General features: G+C 44.9%; 1 protein-coding gene across 2 annotated transcripts in view; it reads left to right on the forward strand.

Moving 5' to 3' along the window:
- Positions 1-16,803, forward strand: part of EFHD1 (EF-hand domain family member D1) — a 42,320-nt gene that overhangs the window by 23,068 nt on the left and 2,449 nt on the right. For both annotated transcript variants that reach the window (XM_082466324.1, XM_082466325.1), the window contains exons 2-3: positions 45-192; positions 7,152-7,286. In XM_082466324.1, coding sequence (XP_082322450.1) covers positions 45-192; positions 7,152-7,286 — 283 coding nt within the window. The remainder of the gene's footprint in view (positions 1-44; positions 193-7,151; positions 7,287-16,803) is intronic.

Here is a 16,803-nt window from a genome sequence, read left to right on the forward strand (position 1 = left end):
TGGCCATGGCCATCCCTCACCAGCGCCCTGCCTTTGACCTACAGGTATGATGCCGGAAGGGATGGCTTCATTGACCTGATGGAGCTGAAGCTGATGATGGAGAAGCTCGGGGCCCCCCAGACCCACCTGGGCCTGAAGAGCATGATCAAGGAGGTGGACGAGGACTTTGATGGCAAACTCAGCTTCCGTGAGGTACCTGCGTCCTGCTGGCCCTGAGCCCCTGGAGGAGGGGGGTGGCCCTGAGTGAGAGGACTTGCAGATTTACCATCCCCTGGAGTGAAAATGGCTTTGGCCTCTCTTGAGTGCTTCTTGGATATTTAACCTACAGTTCTGCTTTTTAAAATAAATTTAAGGAGCTAGTGAACCACAGTGCTGGCATGAAAAAATGCTCAGCAAGCAGATTGAAAGTCAGTGTGGGTAGGATAACCTCATTTGGGTAAAATGGTAAGTACTGAGAAATCTGGAGGGATGTTCACCAAAATATTCATTGTGGATGTTTGTGGGTGCAAAGTGTTGGTGGTTTTATAATTTTATACTTAAAAAATATATTTAAACTGTTAATTTTATAACAAGCATTTAAAAATAGTAAAAAAAAAAAAAAAAAAAAAAAGAAAGAAAGAAAAAAGAAATTATACAAAGGGTCTTACTCTGTGCCCATGGACCTTCCCCTCCAAACAGGTCCAAGGATGGGTTTTTTTAGTCTTTGAAACCCTGAAATTGTGTTCGTACAGATATCTTCCTGGAAGAGCACATGGTGTCACCTGATCCCCCAATGGATGAAAACCTCAGCCATTTTTATTGTGGGGAATAAATCTCAAGGCCATTGGGTTTCTTCCATGACAAGGATGCAGCTCCACAAGGAAGGGGATTCCATGTTTTGTGTGTTTGAGTCTTGCGGAAAGGTTTTTAGATATGTCAGTGACCTGTTATTAGAATAACTTTAGCGACACCATCCAGGCTAAAGGCTTGGACATTAGCCCAGCTGCTGTGGTCTCATTTTCAGTCGTGTCTCTTTTGGGGCCCTCGGGAGTTGAGAGAAGAGAGGACTGTTCTTATCTCCTAGTGTTTAACCTCGGTTATTCCAGAAAGAGTGGAGTGCAGGCATCCTGGTTTCTGAGAGTGAGAACTTTAGCCAAATACTGGTCATCTTTCCAGGCTAGATAGGGCCTTTGGATGCTCTTCCTGGGGGTCTCTGCAGCTGACCTAGCAGCCATGAGTCCCTTCCCCAGCTGGCCTTGCCTCTCACTGCCCACAGATCAACTCCAGAATCTTCCATCTCTTCCTTTCCTGAACTGGCGGATATGGAGATGGATCACGAAAACCTGTGTTGGGCATAGCGCTCAGGATAATCTGGTGCCAGACTTCTCATTTCAAGGCTAAGGAGCTAGAAGACCAAAAGGGTCAGCACTTGCCTGAAATTAGGTCCCAGCTCAGGGCTGGGCCTGGGTTACAGCCTCTCCCCATCATTCACCACATTCAACTTCCCAGCTGCCTCTCTGTCTCCCTCGCCTCTCATTTGGTTCCTTTGTATCATTCAGGCTGGGCATTGACTCTTTCCAATCTGGGTACCCCTGGAGTATAGAAGGTAAAGGATCATGCCTTGGCGAAGCTTTGGAGGCAAGGTTGGGGAAAGAACTTCTACGGCAAAGTTGTGACCTCTGGAGAACAGAAATTGAGGGTGCTTAGAAAGTCTGTGCAAGTCAGCAACTGAGCTAAGACACAATCCCTCCCCCTGTTTTACCCAGGAGCCACCCAAATGTGCCCCTCTCTGCATCCAAGATGCTCAGTTAGCTTTTGGTTAGCTGCTGGCTTGGCCATTTCGCGCAGACGGTGGACATCAGAGGCTTGGACATCTCCAAAGGGTTTTGTTGTGGGCCCTCAACCTGCCTACAGGCCTTCGGTGACATTCACATTCAGTCTTTTGTCAGTTCAGAGCCCCACTGTGGTCCCAGCTCTAGGAGTTGTACCCAGAGGTACAGGATTTGGACGTGTAGATGCATTTGCCATTAATACTCCACAGCCTAACCTCCTGCTCTTAGTGTTTCACTCTCCTGGTTTCTGCACATGTTGTAAGCCACTAGTGGGCCGATGCTGTGTTTGTGTAATGAAGAGGCTTACAGCCCAACCTCCATCTTCCACACAGAGCTGCATAACTGGAGCAAGTTATTTTACTTCTCAGCTTCAGTTTTTCTGTCCTTAAAATAGGGCTGTTAATAGCTTTTGCTCAGGACTGTTTCGAGAACCAAGTTCTCTTTCTATGCCTCCATCAGTTAGAACTCTTGATTGCAACTGAGGGAATGATTGCAACTCTTGATTGCAACTGAGAATGCTAGCTAATTTAAACAAGAAAAGAACAAACAACTATTGGCTTACATACCTGGGAGATGAAGAAGTGGAAGTGCTTTAGTCACAAGTAATTCAGAGTCTTCCTCTTGCCGTATGTTGAATGTGCCTTTTTCTGTGTCCACCTCATCTTTTCTTTCCAAATAGGGTGTTGTCCCTGGCATATGACAAGATGGCTGCTGGCAGCTCCAGGCTACATTGTCCCAGGGGATAGAGGGCTTCTTTATCCCAGAGTCCCTACCAGTCTCAGGAGAAGGCTTCTGATTGGCCCTAATAGGGATACACGCCCACCTCCTGGACCAGTCATTGCATCCAGGGTGCTGTGATTGGCTAGACCCAGGTCATGTGCCACGAGGCACCATAGTCAACAGCTCCACCATCATCACAGGTGTCCTCATGACCTGGCACTTTGTAGGTGCTTGGTGAGTTTGTATTCCCTTTCTTTTTCTTTGGATTAACTCAACTGAAGTGAGTTACATCTAAATAAAAGCTACTTTCCCCCAACATACAAGGAAATCGATCTTTCTTTTAAACCATTTCTCTTCCAATTATGAAAATAATATATGCACACGAGGGGCATTTTAGAAGATGGCATATATAGAACCATTAAAAATGATGATGTATTCAATAGCACAGTGTTTGATGACCAGAGAACACATGTTGACAATGTAAAAAGCAGGGATAAAAGCAAATTTCCAAACTGTATATAAAATATAATTGTTTAGGGCTTCCCTGGTGGTGTGGTGGTTAAGAATCCACCTGTCAATGCAGGGGACATGGGTTCGAGCCCTGGTCCGGGAAGATCCCACATGCCGTGGAGCAGCTAAGCCTGTGCACCACAACTACTGAGCCTGCGCTCTGGAGCCCACGAGCCACAACAACTGAAGCCCGCGCGCCTAGAGTCCGTGGCTCTGCAACAAGAGAAGCCACCACAATGAGAAGCCTGCGCACCGCAACAAAGAGTAGCCTCCGCTCTCCGCAACTAGAGAAAGGCTGCACGCAGCAACGAAGACCCAACGCAGCCAAAAATAAATAAATAAATATTTTAAAAAAGAAGTAATCATTAAAATAAATTAATTAATTAAAAAATAAAATATAATTGTTTGCATTTATGGTTTATGTACGTGTGCAGACATGTAGAAGAAGTCATAAGGATGGACCAGAGTCAGCAGTTCTATGTCCATAGCTGTAGGGATCTAGAATCCGATTCCAGGCACTCACCACCTCATTCTCCTTTGGAGGCAGACAGCGAGGCCTTAATATCCTCCCCTCTTTTTCTTGTAGTCCTTACTAATTCCATTACATCTGTCTCAAAGCAGAATTGCTCCAAGACCAGATGTGTGGTAGTTTTGTACAAAGGCTGGATAAGGGGTTTACTAGATTACATGTTCGTACTGAGAACTGTAGGTCCTGTTTTCTCCTCCCACCTTACCCTCTCTGGGGTGGGTCCCTGGCAGCTCTGGCTGTACTGGGTTGCACCCCTGCCTGTTCATGGTTGATTGGACCATGGATGGACCTCTGGCTAGACTAGGTCGGTTGGATTCCCTCTCTGGGAATTTGAAACTGGGGCTGAAGTACTGCACGTGGGCTGTGCAGGTGGCTCTTCCCATAAGAATAACTCAGTGTGGGGCAACCATTTTCTCCCACGTGGTCCAGACACAAGAGCTCGAGAGGGAATGTTGCCTCCAATCCTGAGAACATTGCCTCTCCCTGTTCCATTCCTCTTCCAGGTCACTGCATTTTACCCTTGGGTTTTTGAGACATCCTTTTTGTATAACGAATACCTCCTTTTTACTTAAGCCAACAAGTGTGTTTCTGTCACTTGCCATCTAAGAGCTCCAACTAATGTGGGCAAGTGTTTACATCATCAATCAGAGCCATGAAATTTAAAATTTCCTTAAATTTGGGACTTCCCTGGCGGTCCAGTGGTTAAGACTTCGCCTTCCATTGCTAAGGCTGCAGGTTTGATACCTGGTCGGGGAGCTAAGATCCCACATGCCTTGCGGCCAAAAAAAACCAAAACATAAAACAGAAGCAATATTGTAACAGATTCAATAAAGACATTAAAAATGGTCCACATCAAAAAAATCTTTAAAAAAAATTCAATCAAAAAAAAATTTCCTTAAATTTATCAGAAGCGTTTGACAGCTTGTGTCTGAAACTGCTTTTTAGCTTTGTTAGTTCTCTCTGTTTCTTTGTTTTCTGCTTCTCCTTCCCTCCCCCCTCTTTGCTCAGAGTCACAGCTAGGACACTTTCCAATTCTCTACAACATACCAGTCTTTGTGGACTATAAATAGGGAGACAAACAAGGCTGGGCAGTTGGAGAAATTGTCATTCAGGGATTGGTGATTGTAATACATTAAATGGGAAAGTCTGGCATGCTTTAGGGAAGGCTGAACATTTTCAGGTTGAGCTGGATTTTTTTTTTTCTTTTTTAACTGGCTGGGGCTGGGGGGACCCCTAAGTTAGGACAGAGCTGCTGGTGGTCATCCGCTGAGCTGGCAGAGTGAGAGTGAGCACACGTAGCCGGGACCCTTGAGGAATACTTTAAGTCCTTCTGTAAATACCAACATTGTCATCTCTGCTGCAGATGTGAGAAAAATGAGTTTCAGAGATGAAGAGACACCCCCTCCCCGTCAGGTCACTTGGATTGCTGCTAGGCTGGGGGCAGTGCTCCATCTTTCCTAAGCTGCCTCCCTGGTATGGAGGAGCTATCTGTTTTGTGTTTACCGTATGGAGCAATGGGGAGGGGGGTGGCTTCTGTAACTAAGTGCTTTAAGGATGGGCAGGGTACTGAGGGATGGATAGGTATTTTACTCCTTCTCTCTGCCCGAGGCTCACGTTTGCAGCGCTGAAGTCTTGGCTACTTCAGTCTCTTCCATGAGAGCCTGACCACAACCGTCCCCCTGCCCCCTTGTCCCCCATCCTATTCTTGGGGGGCCTCACCTCCTTCAGTAGGCTTGATTTCCAAGGCTTCTTTGGAGCCAGTGTTCTGGCTCAGATAGTCTGCAGCAAACTGAGTCTCTGTCGGCCTCTAGTGAGAGAGTTTGAAGCTGCAGGTGGGTGAACGTGGCATTTCTGTAGAGTCAAGCTGACCATGGTGGCCTCCGTGAACCTGAAAGTCCTGGAGCATCTTGCTTCACCGATTGCTTTGTATTTGGCGATGTCCACAGTGGAGTTAGGACCCCTGAAGCAAGAATTACAAAGAAAGGCTTTCTGGCAAGGCGTTTTGGGGTGGTGATGGTGGAAGCCGAGACTTTCACTTAATGAAACACGCTTCCCTCTAGGGATTAAGAGCATTGGCAGTAAAAGACACAAGTTGGAATTTGGAAAAAGCGTGCTGAAGTTGTCTTACCTCTCACTCTGCTTTAGCTAATGTTCTTTCCTCTTGGGGAAGACAATCTTTAGAGGAGATGGTCATGAAAAAAACCCCTGAAAACTGAAATTTCACACATATTTTAGGCACTTGAAAACCTGGAGGAGCCTCTTTCTGGGATGACTTGGAATACATCAATTTTTATTCTTTCTAGATGGAAAAATAAATTATGGAAGTTGGATAGAAAATGTCTGATAGATAAATTCACAAAAATTTTTTAAAGAAGAGAAGTAAAAAGCCATAAAACTTCCTTGGGGTTGATGGAAGGACGTGCAGGTGGGGGTGGGGAGGGGCAGGGACAGCTCTTTCAGGTTGGCCTATTTATTTATTTAAAAATTTATTTTGCAGAGGTCTTAGTACAAGTTGGCTTTAAAGACAAATTCATTCAGGTCACATTTTGAATCTGGAGGAAGGGGGTGGATTATTCAATAAATGATGTGGGGATTACTAGCTAACCATTTGGAAGCAAATAAGGTTAATGATAAACTTCACATGACAAATCAGAATAAATTTGAGATTAAATATTTACGCTTTTAAAAAAGTCATAAAGGCAGTAGACAAAAACACAGGCAATTGTTTCTGTAACCTTGGTGGCAAGGAAGGGTTTTCGAAGCATAACATTGGTGAGAGAAAAGGAAAGGTTGATAATTTTTGAAAAAATTTTGCTGTAAACAAAATTGAAAGGGAAGTGACAGAGCTAATGTATTTGAAACATAAAGTATTTGGAACAAGGTTCTATAAAGATCTCTTAGAAAACACCAAAAAAGGTAAATAGTCTAATGCCAAAAATGGGACACAAATGGAAAATAGGAATGGTTCAGAAATGTCAGAAATATTGAATTATTTAGTTTTAAAAAATAGTACATACAGGTCTACTGGATTTTTTCTTTCATAGCTGTTAACTAGGATGTTGCCAATTTTTTGCTTTTACAGACAATGCTTCTTAAACTATTGTGTAAATGGTTCTAAAGGATAGATTCCCAGCAGTGGAATTAATGATTGGTAGGGTGAAAACATTTTATCTTTGGTAAATATTTCCAAAGTGCCCTGCAAAAATTTTGGTTCAAGTTACACTCCCATCAACTCGATATAAGGGTGCCCATTCCCCTACATCCTTGTGGAAAAATAGGCAGGTTTGGTTTCTGTCTTTCTTTCTTTTTTTTTTTTTTTTTTTTCACACGGGTCACGTGGGACCTTAGTTCCCTGAACAGGGATCGAACCCATGCCCCCCGCAGTGGAAGGGCAGAGTCTTAACCTCCGGACCATCAGGGAATTCCTTATGTTTTCAGCTTTGACAAAATAATTTGTCACACGGACACATATACACCCCTTTTAATAGGCTTGGCTATAATGACCCTAGCTCAGGCCAGAGGGGACTGTTGCAGATCTCTCGGTGATGCTGACTTTGACCCTAATCAACCTTCCCCTGTAGTTCCTGCTCATATTCCACAAGGCCGCAGCGGGGGAACTACAGGAAGACAGTGGGCTGATGGCGCTGGCGAAGCTTTCTGAGATCGATGTTGCCCTGGAGGGCGTCAAAGGTGCCAAGGACTTCTTTGAAGCCAAGGTAGGTGCCTCCTTCCTGTGCGGGGCGATCCCTCCCTCTGCGCACCCTGCCCAGCAGGAGCTCCCAGCCAGCGACGAGCTCATCAACTCCCTCAGGACAAGCGAAACAGCAAGCGCTTAATCGTGTGAGATTGTAGGGAAATGAGAGTGCGTTTGTGTGCCATCTGAAAATTAAAAACAAAACAGGAAAACTGCCAGATGGCAAATGCATTTGATCCTGGTTTCAGATTCAAACAGGTTTGCTGGTGCAATGCTGCCAGATGGACTCTGAATCCAGACTTTCCTAAAGAATCCCTCCTTACCCCAAACCTCAGCTGAGTTACTTGAACAGCTACCTGCATATTTGCATCGTAGACACCTGTGCGTAAACAAGTGAATAATGGAGCCCAAGGAGGGTGCCTTGGTGGCTTGCCCTGAATCAGAAAAAGTATTTGCATCATTGACAATGGCTGGGAGCTGGGAAGGAATCTCCAGTGCCTGGTCTTGGAGCCCTTCTGGGTGCTTCCATTCATTCACGAGTTCATACAGTCATTGAACGTTTATGGTGATTTTACCCCTGCTGGGTGCTGTCATTTTCCTCTACGCAGGGCACACCGGCAGAAAGAGCGATCAGGAGAGCCCTCCGAATCCCCCTCCACAGCAGTGGAGTGCAGTGGATAAGGCTACCTGGGTTCAGATTCTGCCTCCTCCACTTACCTGTCGCCTGTCTGTGCCTTAGTTTCCTCATCTGTATAATGGGGTTGATAATGGGATTGCCATGAGGATTAAATGCACTCATGTGTATAAAGTGTTTAGCAAGCTCCTGGCTCACCGAGAGCACTCTGTATGTGACATGAGCTGTTGGGACTCCCTTCCACTCCAGGCAGGAGACAGCCAGCCTCTTGTGGAGTTTTGGCTTATTCCAGGAGTTTGCCCAGAGACAAAGTGTCCTGGTGATACAGCCCAGCCTGCTCAGGCCCCTAAGCAGCACTCTCTCTTCACTTCTCTGTGACGTTGCCTTGGAGACAAGAGTCCATCCTCTTTCTGCCAGTATGTAAACTGTGAATCGTGGTGGCCTCCTTATGCCTGAATCCCCTACTGCTGTCACCTGGCAGTTTCAGGGACAGGCGGACCACTCACTGCACCTTCAACACCAGCATCGTCTATCCAATCCTGAAAGTGGTTTGGCCCTTCCTTCATGACTTAACATTGGTTCAACTCAGTTCCAGAAATGCCAGACACCAAATCAAGCTCTGGAGAAACTCGCATTGATAATGATGAGTAGAGAGGAGTGGGGTGGGATGAGTCCTCTCTACTCATTGACCGAGTCACCACTTGCAGGTCTCCCGAGATGCCCTGGGCAGGGGCCTGGGACTGAAATCCAAAGTTAACAGGACCCTGTTTTCAGCACACTGCTGTAGCTCGATATGCCGAGTGCTCAAGCCTGTACGGAGTCTCTGGGAATGTCTTATCTGGGCATTCCCAACCTTTTATAATCTGGCTCTGATCCCAGCTCCAGCCTTCTTCACCCCTACGCACAGTTCTTCAACTACTGCCACGTCTTTTCACAACTGGGCCTCAATACCTGCTGTTTCCTCTGCCTGGAATGTCCCACCCAAATGCCTCTTCCACGAGAACTCTACTCATTCTATCAAACCCACCTTAAAGAGCTGCCTCTTCTTGGCTGCTTTTCCTGACTCTCGGGGCTGAGACTGTCCATGCTCTTCTGGGTGCCTCTATTATGAATGGAAGCAGTATTATAATTTATCTGTTCAAGGCAATCTTGGACGCTCTTGGTAAGAGTATAAATTGACCCAACTTTTTGGAGAGCAGTTTGGGGCCAGCTGTTAACATTTCATATCCTTCACCTCTGGAAATCTGCCTCGAGGATTTTATCCTTCAGAGATACTCATGAAAATGCACATAGATGTATAGACAAGGATTTTCGTACACTATTGTTATAACAGAGGAAAATTGGAAACAACCAAAACTTCCACTACCAGGGAATTGAGTCCACTGTGGTGCAGCCACACATTTGTACACCCTGCAGCTCTCAAAGAATGAGATACAGCTGCATTTATGTGTGGACAGATGTCCCGAACGAATTAGGCAAAACAGTATGTTTGAAACCCAATTTCATTAAATAGTTAAGTACAACCTGGATAATTATATACTAAAGTATTAGTAATAGTGATGTCAGAGGAACTTATTTTCTATAATTTTGTAAGGTTTTATAATGTGTGTACATTATTTTTACAACAAGGAGAAAAGATGAAAAGAATAGCAATAAAATTTTTTGTGTTTATACGTCTGCCTCCTCACCCACAGATTCAAAGGCAGGTGTGTTATGTTTGTAATTACAGTGCTTGACTAATAATGGCCCTCAGGCCATATATGACAAACCCACAGCCAACATTGTCCTCAATGGTGAAAAACTGAAACCATTTCCACTAAGGTCAGGAACAAGACAAGGTTGCCCACTCTCACCACTATTATTCAACATAGTTTTGGAAGTGTTAGCCACAGCAGTCAGAGAAGAAAAAGAAATAAAAGGAATCCAAATCGGAAAAGAAGAAGTAAAGCTGTCACTGTTTGCAGATGACATGATACTATACATAGAGAATCCTAAAGATGCTACCAGAAAACTCCTAGAGCTAATCAATGAATTTGGTAAGGTAGCAGGATACAAAATTAATGCACAGAAATCTGTTGCATTTCTATACACTAATGACAAAAAATCTGAAAATGAAATTAAGAAAACACTCCCGTTTACCATTGCAACAAAAAGAACAAAATATCTAGGAATAAACCTACCTAAGGAGACAAAAGACCTGTATGCAGGAAATTATAAGACACTGATGAAAGAAATTAAAGATGATACAAATAGATGGAGAGATATACCATGTTCTTGGATTGGAAGAATCAACATTGTGAAAATGACTCTACTACCCAAAGCAATCTACAAATTCAATGCAATCCCTATCAAACTACCACTGGCATTTTTCACAGAACTAGAACAAAAACTTTCACAATTTGTATGGCAACACAAAAGACCCCGAATAGCCAAAGCAATCTTGAGAACGAAAAATGGAGCTGGAGGAATCAGGCTCCCTGACTTCAGACTCTATTACAAAGCTACAGTAATCAAGACAGTTTGGTACTGGCACAAAAACAGAAATATAGATCAATGGAACAGGATAGAAAGCCCAGAGATAAACCCACGCACATATGGTCACCTTATCTTTGATAAAGGAGGCAAGCATATACAGTGGAGAAAAGACAGCCTCTTCAATAAGTGGTGCTGGGAAAATTGGACAGATACATGTAAAAGTATGAAATTAGAACACTCCCTGACACCATGCACAAAAATAAACTCAAAATGGATTAAAGACCTAAGTGTAAGGCCAGACACCATCAAACTCTTAGAGGAAAACATAGGCAGAACACTCTATGACATACATCACAGCAAGATTCTTTTTGACCCAGCTCCTAGAGAAATGGAAATAAGAACAAAAATAAACAAATGGGACCTAATGAAATTTAAAAGCTTTTGCACAGCAAAGGAAACCATAAACAAGACCAAAAGACAACCAACAGAATGGGAGAAAATATTTGCAAATGAAGCAACTGACAAAGGATTAATCTCCAAGATTTACAAGCAGCTCATGCAGCTCAATAACAAAAAAACGAACAACCCAATCCAAAAATGGGCAGAAGACCTAAATAGACATTTCTCCAAAGAAGATATACAGATTGCCAACAGACACATGAAAGAATGCTCAACATCATTAATCATTAGAAAAATGCAAATCAAAACTACAATGAGATATCATCTCACACCGGTCAGAATGGCCATCATCAAAAAATCTAGAAACAATAAATGCTGGAGAAGGTGTGGAGGAAAGGGAACACTCTTGCACTGTTGGTGGGAATGTAAATTGATACAGCCACTATGGAGAACAGTATGGAGGTTCCTGAAAAAACTACAAATAGAACTACCATATGACCCAGCAATCCCACTACTGGGCATATACCCTGAGAAAACCATAGTTCAAAAAGAGTCATGTACCAAAATGTTCATTGCAGCTCTATTTACAATAACCAGGACATGGAAGCAACCTAAATGTCCATCAACAGATGAATGGATAAAGAAGATGTGGCACGTATATACAATGGAGTATTACTCAGCCATAAAAAGAAATGAAATGGAGGTATTTGTAATGAGGTGGATGGAGTTAGAGGCTGTCATACAGAGTGAAGTAAGTCAGAAAGAGAAAAACAAATACAGTATGCTAACACATATATATGGAATCTAAGGAAAAAAAAAAAAAAAAAGACCATGAAGAACCTAGTGGCAAGACGGGAATAAAGACACAGACCTACTAGAGAATGGACTTGAGGATATGGGGAGGGGGAGGGGTGAGATGTGACAGGGTGAGAGAGTGTCACGGACATATATACACTACCAAATGTAAAATAGATAGCTAGCGGGAAGCAGCCGCATAGCACAGGGAGATCAGCTCGGTGCTTTGTGACCACCTAGAGGGGTGGGATGAGGAGGGTGGGAGGGAGGGAGATGCAAGAGGGAAGAGATATGGGAACATATGTATATGTATAACTGATTCACTTTGTTATAAAGCAGAAACTGGCACACCATTGTAAGGCAATTATACTTCAATAAAGATGTTTAAAAAATAAATTAAAAAAAAAAATAATGGTCCTCAGGAAATGTTTGCATGAATGACGAATGTAAGGAATTATTGCCCAAGTTTGGGAGAAGGCCATAAAGGAGCTGACATTTGCTACAGATGTTCAGAGGTGAATGGGGATTCACCTTGTAATCAGGGAAGGGAAGGCGTTCCTGCCGTGGAAACAGCAAGAACAAAGGCTCCAAGGCATGGCGGGGGGGCGAGTGTTTGGAGGCTGGCCTCTGTGCATACGGGACGCAGTTGGACAGGGAGCTCTGGGCTCCCTGAGGGTCAGGCCTTCCCCAGACTGCTGATCACCAGAATTATCTGCCAACCAGCTTCCCAGACCTCACCCAACTCTACCTGGGCTCTGCAGGTGAATCCAGTGCATAGCCAGGCTTGGAGAGCAGGGCCTTGATGTGATCAGCGGTGGGCACTGTGGGGACAGACTTGCCCCGCGGGAGGCTGGACTCAGGGAGGCCTCCGTAGGTGGCTGGAGAAGAATTGCAGGTCCGATGAAGAGCGTGACAGAGGGGCTGGGGAGGAGGTAAGGATGAATCCCCAACTCCCTAGAACTCTCAGTATTTATGACCACTTGATTGGAGGTGGAAAGTATAATGCCACGAGGTTATTGGAGTTGTGTGGCCAGGGGTTGATGTTTAAAAAAATCAAGACAGGACCCGTGCCCGTGAATGCGAATGGTTTATGGAGGAAAAGTGATAAGCTGGGTTTTACTGTTAAGTCCGAGGTGACTTCAGGCAAGGGAAGATCCGCCCCTTCATCCTAAGGGTACACTGTTGGGTTTTTTTAGCGCCCCTCCTACCCAAGCCTCTTTATTTTTATTTTTTTATTTTTTTGTCTTTTCTTTTTTTTTTTAATTTTATTATTTTTATTTATTTAATTTTTGGCTGTGTTGGGTCTCCGTTTCTGTGCGAGGGCTTTCTCTAGTTGCGGCGAGCGGGGGCCACTCTTCATCGCGGTGCGCGGGCCTCTCACTGTTGCGGCCTCTCTTGTTGCGGAGCACAGGCTCCAGATGCGCAGGCTCAGCAGTTGTGGCCCACGGGCCCAGTTGCTCCGTGGCATGTGGGATCTTCCCAGACCAGGGCTCGAACCCGTGTCCCCTGCATTGGCAGGCAGATTCTCAACCACTGTGCCACCAGGGAAGCCCCAAGGTAGACTTTTAATGTGGAGAAGAAGGAGCCCAAGTAAAGTAATTACAAGGGCCCCCAACCCTCCTCTGGCCTGGCCAGGAATGGGCAGGTGGGGTGACTGACAAACATGTGAGTGCTGATGATTGGCCAGACCCTCTGCTGAGTGCTTCAGATTCCTGTGTTATCTAATGCTCACACAGAGTCACTCTGGAGGTAGGTGTTACTGACCCACTTTGCAGATGAGGAAATTGAAGCTTAGACAGTGGTTTGTTGATATATGTTAAGCAAATGGCTGTCTGGACAAACTATATATATATATATATATATATATATATATATATATATATGCCTAAGTTTATTATAAATATATTTTGCAGGTATAAAAGATATGTAGCACACAATTTGCAAATAATAAAATATATACTATTTTAATTGTAGATTCCATATAGCCTATTGATTCCTTTTTTTTTAATAAATTTATTTATTTTTGGCTGCTTTGGTTCTTTGTTGCTGTGCGCTGCTTTCTCTAGTTGCGGCAAGCGGGGGCTATTCTTCATTGTGGTGCGCGTGCTTCTCATTGCGGTGGCTTCTCTTGTTGCGGAGCACGGGCTCTAGGCGCGCGGGCTTCAGTAGTTGTGGCACACGGGCTCAGTAGCTGTGGCTCGCGGGCTCTAGAGCGCAGGCTCAGTAGTTGTCGCGCACAGGCTTAGTTGCTCCGCGGCATGTGGGATCTTCCCGGACCAGGGCTCAAACCCGTGTCCCCTGCATTGGCAGGCGGATTCTTAACCACGGCGCCACCAGGGAAGCCCACCTACTGATTCTTTTTTTTTTTTTTAAAGATTTATTTATTGATTGATTGATTGATTGCTATGTTGGGTCTTCGTTTCTGTGCTAGGGCTTTATCTAGTTGCGGCAAGCGGGGGTCACTCCTCATCGTGGTGCGCGGGCCTCTCACTGTCGTGGCCTCTCTTGTTGTGGAGCACAGGCTCCAGACGCGCAGGCTCAGTAGTTGTGGCTCACGGGCCCAGTTGCTCCGCGGCATGTGGGATCTTCCCAGACCAGGGCTCGAACCCGTGTCCCCTGCATCAGCCGGCAGACTCTCAACCGCTGCGCCACCAGGGAAGCCCCCACCTATTGATTCTTAAAGAATGGCTCCTTGATTTTTGCTGGACTCTTTTTTTTTTTTTTGACTGCACTGCGTGGCATGGGGGATCTTAGTTCCCTGATAAGGGATCTAACCTGTGCTCCCTGCAGTGGAAGTGTGGAGGAGTCCTAACCACTGGACAGAGCAGGAATTCCCCTTTGCTGGACTCTTGCATTTGTAGGCAGCCTATGATTGCAACTGACAAAAGAATGTAGTTCCGGGGACTTCCCTGGCGGTCCAGTGATTAAGACTCTGTGCTTCCAATGCAGGGACAACAGGCTCGATCCCTGGTTGGGTAACTAAGATCCCACATGCTGTGCGGTGCGGCCAAAAAAAAAAAAATGTAATTCCAACATGAATGTTGGTTGGTATTTTGTTTAAAATTAATTTCTAAGAAAAAAGTGAAAGGACATATATCAGAACTTCATTCATTCATCAACGACGTGAGCAACATCTTCACTGAATTTGATAATAGTTTTCAAATATTGGAAGAACATTCTCTCCATCTTGGAGCTATTCACAATGTAAAGGCTACAAACACTATACATGTTTAAGTTTAATCTGCATTTTTAACATTTTTCCATCACTTCCTCAAGAAAAGATTGTCTAGGGCTTCCCTGGTGGCGCAGTGGTTGAGAATCTGCCTGCCAATGCAGGGGACACGGGTTCAAGCCCTGGTCTGGGAAGATCCCACATGCCGCAGAGCAACTGGGCCCGTGAGCCACAACTACTGAGCCTGCACGTCTGGAGCCTGTGCTCCGCAACAAGAGAGGCCACGATAGTGAGAGGCCCGCACACCGCGATGAAGAGTGGCCCCCGCTTGCTGCAACTAGAGAAAGCCTTAGCACAGAAACGAAGACCCAACACAGCCAAAAATAAATAAATAAATAAATTAATTAATTAATTATTTTTAAAAAAACCCAAAAAACACTAAGATTGAGATTCAACTTTCAGATTAAAAAAAAAGAAAAGATTGTCTAGACAGTCAATGAAACAATAATCAAACCCTTGTTTGTAGCATAGTTGTTCTAAGATGTAAATACTCCCACTGGGGTTGCTTTCAAGCTACCAACAGGATGCTGTTGAACGCGGAGTTGGGAAGATTCGTGGTAGCATGTCATCATATAGGATTTCCACCTTAGAGATATAACAGATGTAGGTAACCTCAAGAACACAAATAGTAGTAAAATGTAGTAAAATAATCAGGAAGTGATGACTTTTAAGTATGTATTACTTTTGTTTGTAATAGAATTTATTTAATTGTGAAAGTATATAAATCTAATTTTTAACAACGACTATATTTTTTTTAAGATTTTTTTGTTATAAACTTTTTTTTTTTTTTTTTTGGCTGCGTTGGGTCTTTCATTGCTGCGCGCGGGCTTTCTCTCGTTGCGGTGAGCCGGGGCTACTCTTGGTTGCGGTGCGTGGGCTTCTCACTGCTGTGGCTTTTCTTGTTGCAGAGCACGGGCTCTAGGCGCGCAGGCTTCAGTAGTTGTGGCACGTGGGCTCAGTAGTTGTGGCTCACGGGCTCCAGAGCTCAGGCTCAGTAATTGTGGTGCACGGGCTCAGTTGCTTCGCAGCATGTGGGATCTTCCCGGACCAGGGCTCGAACCCGTGCCCCCCCCTGCATTGGCAGGCGGATTCTTAGCCACTGTGCCACCAGGGAAGTCCCTTAAGATTTTTTTGATGTGGACGATTTTTAAAGGCTTTACTCAATTTGTTACAATATTGCTTCTGTTTGTTATGTTTTGGCTTTTTGGCTGTGAGGCATGTGGGATCTTAGCTCCCCAACCAGGGATTGAATCCGCACCCCCTGCATTGGAAGGCAAAGTCTTAACCACTGGACCACCAGGGAAGTCCCTAACAATGGCTATATTTAATAACCAGCTCATAAAATTCCTGAAAATCAAACAACTGGCTTGCAAGCAGGTACCAGCCGGTACACCTCTGAGCCTAGAGATGTTCAATGAAGCGCCCAGGGTCTCACTTCCAGAAGCACAGGGAAATGGGGAGGGATAAAATGGGTGGGAGAGGAGTCCAGAGTGGACGGACTGCATTCCTCTGTGTTTTCTAAATGAGGGAGGAGGTGGGCTGCTGAGAGTGGCAGGATCCTTAAAGGCTGCAGCTGTTTGGATGACCGCTGTGGGGAAAGAGATGGGAGGAGGAGGCCTGAGCTTTACTGAAGGCCCAGCCCAAACTGGAAATCCTCACCTCCCAGTGGGTCCAGACACCGTCCTTGTGAGACTTCTAAGAAAAACACGTTCTCAGCCTGCAAGCAGGAACAAAGTCTTTGGTCCAAGGGCAGCACTTGGCAGACTGGGAGGGGAGAGGTGAAGTGTGTCAGGCAGAAGTTCAGGTCCTAAAAAAAAGAAGTGCAGGTCCTGGGAGTCGGAGGTACTGTGACAGGTGTGTTGCAAAGATTGGTCAGGCATCCTTTTTGGGTTAGAAAGTAAACTAGGGCGAGGCCAACACACTAGGGGATGGGAGTGTGAACCCTGGTTGTAGGGTTCTATGGATGCTTGGGGAGGCTGGGTAGATAGTAAACTCCAACCTGGA

The sequence above is a fragment of the Balaenoptera physalus genome, assembly GCF_965194825.1.
Source record: "Balaenoptera physalus genome assembly, chromosome: 6".
Lineage (NCBI taxonomy): Eukaryota > Metazoa > Chordata > Mammalia > Artiodactyla > Balaenopteridae > Balaenoptera > Balaenoptera physalus.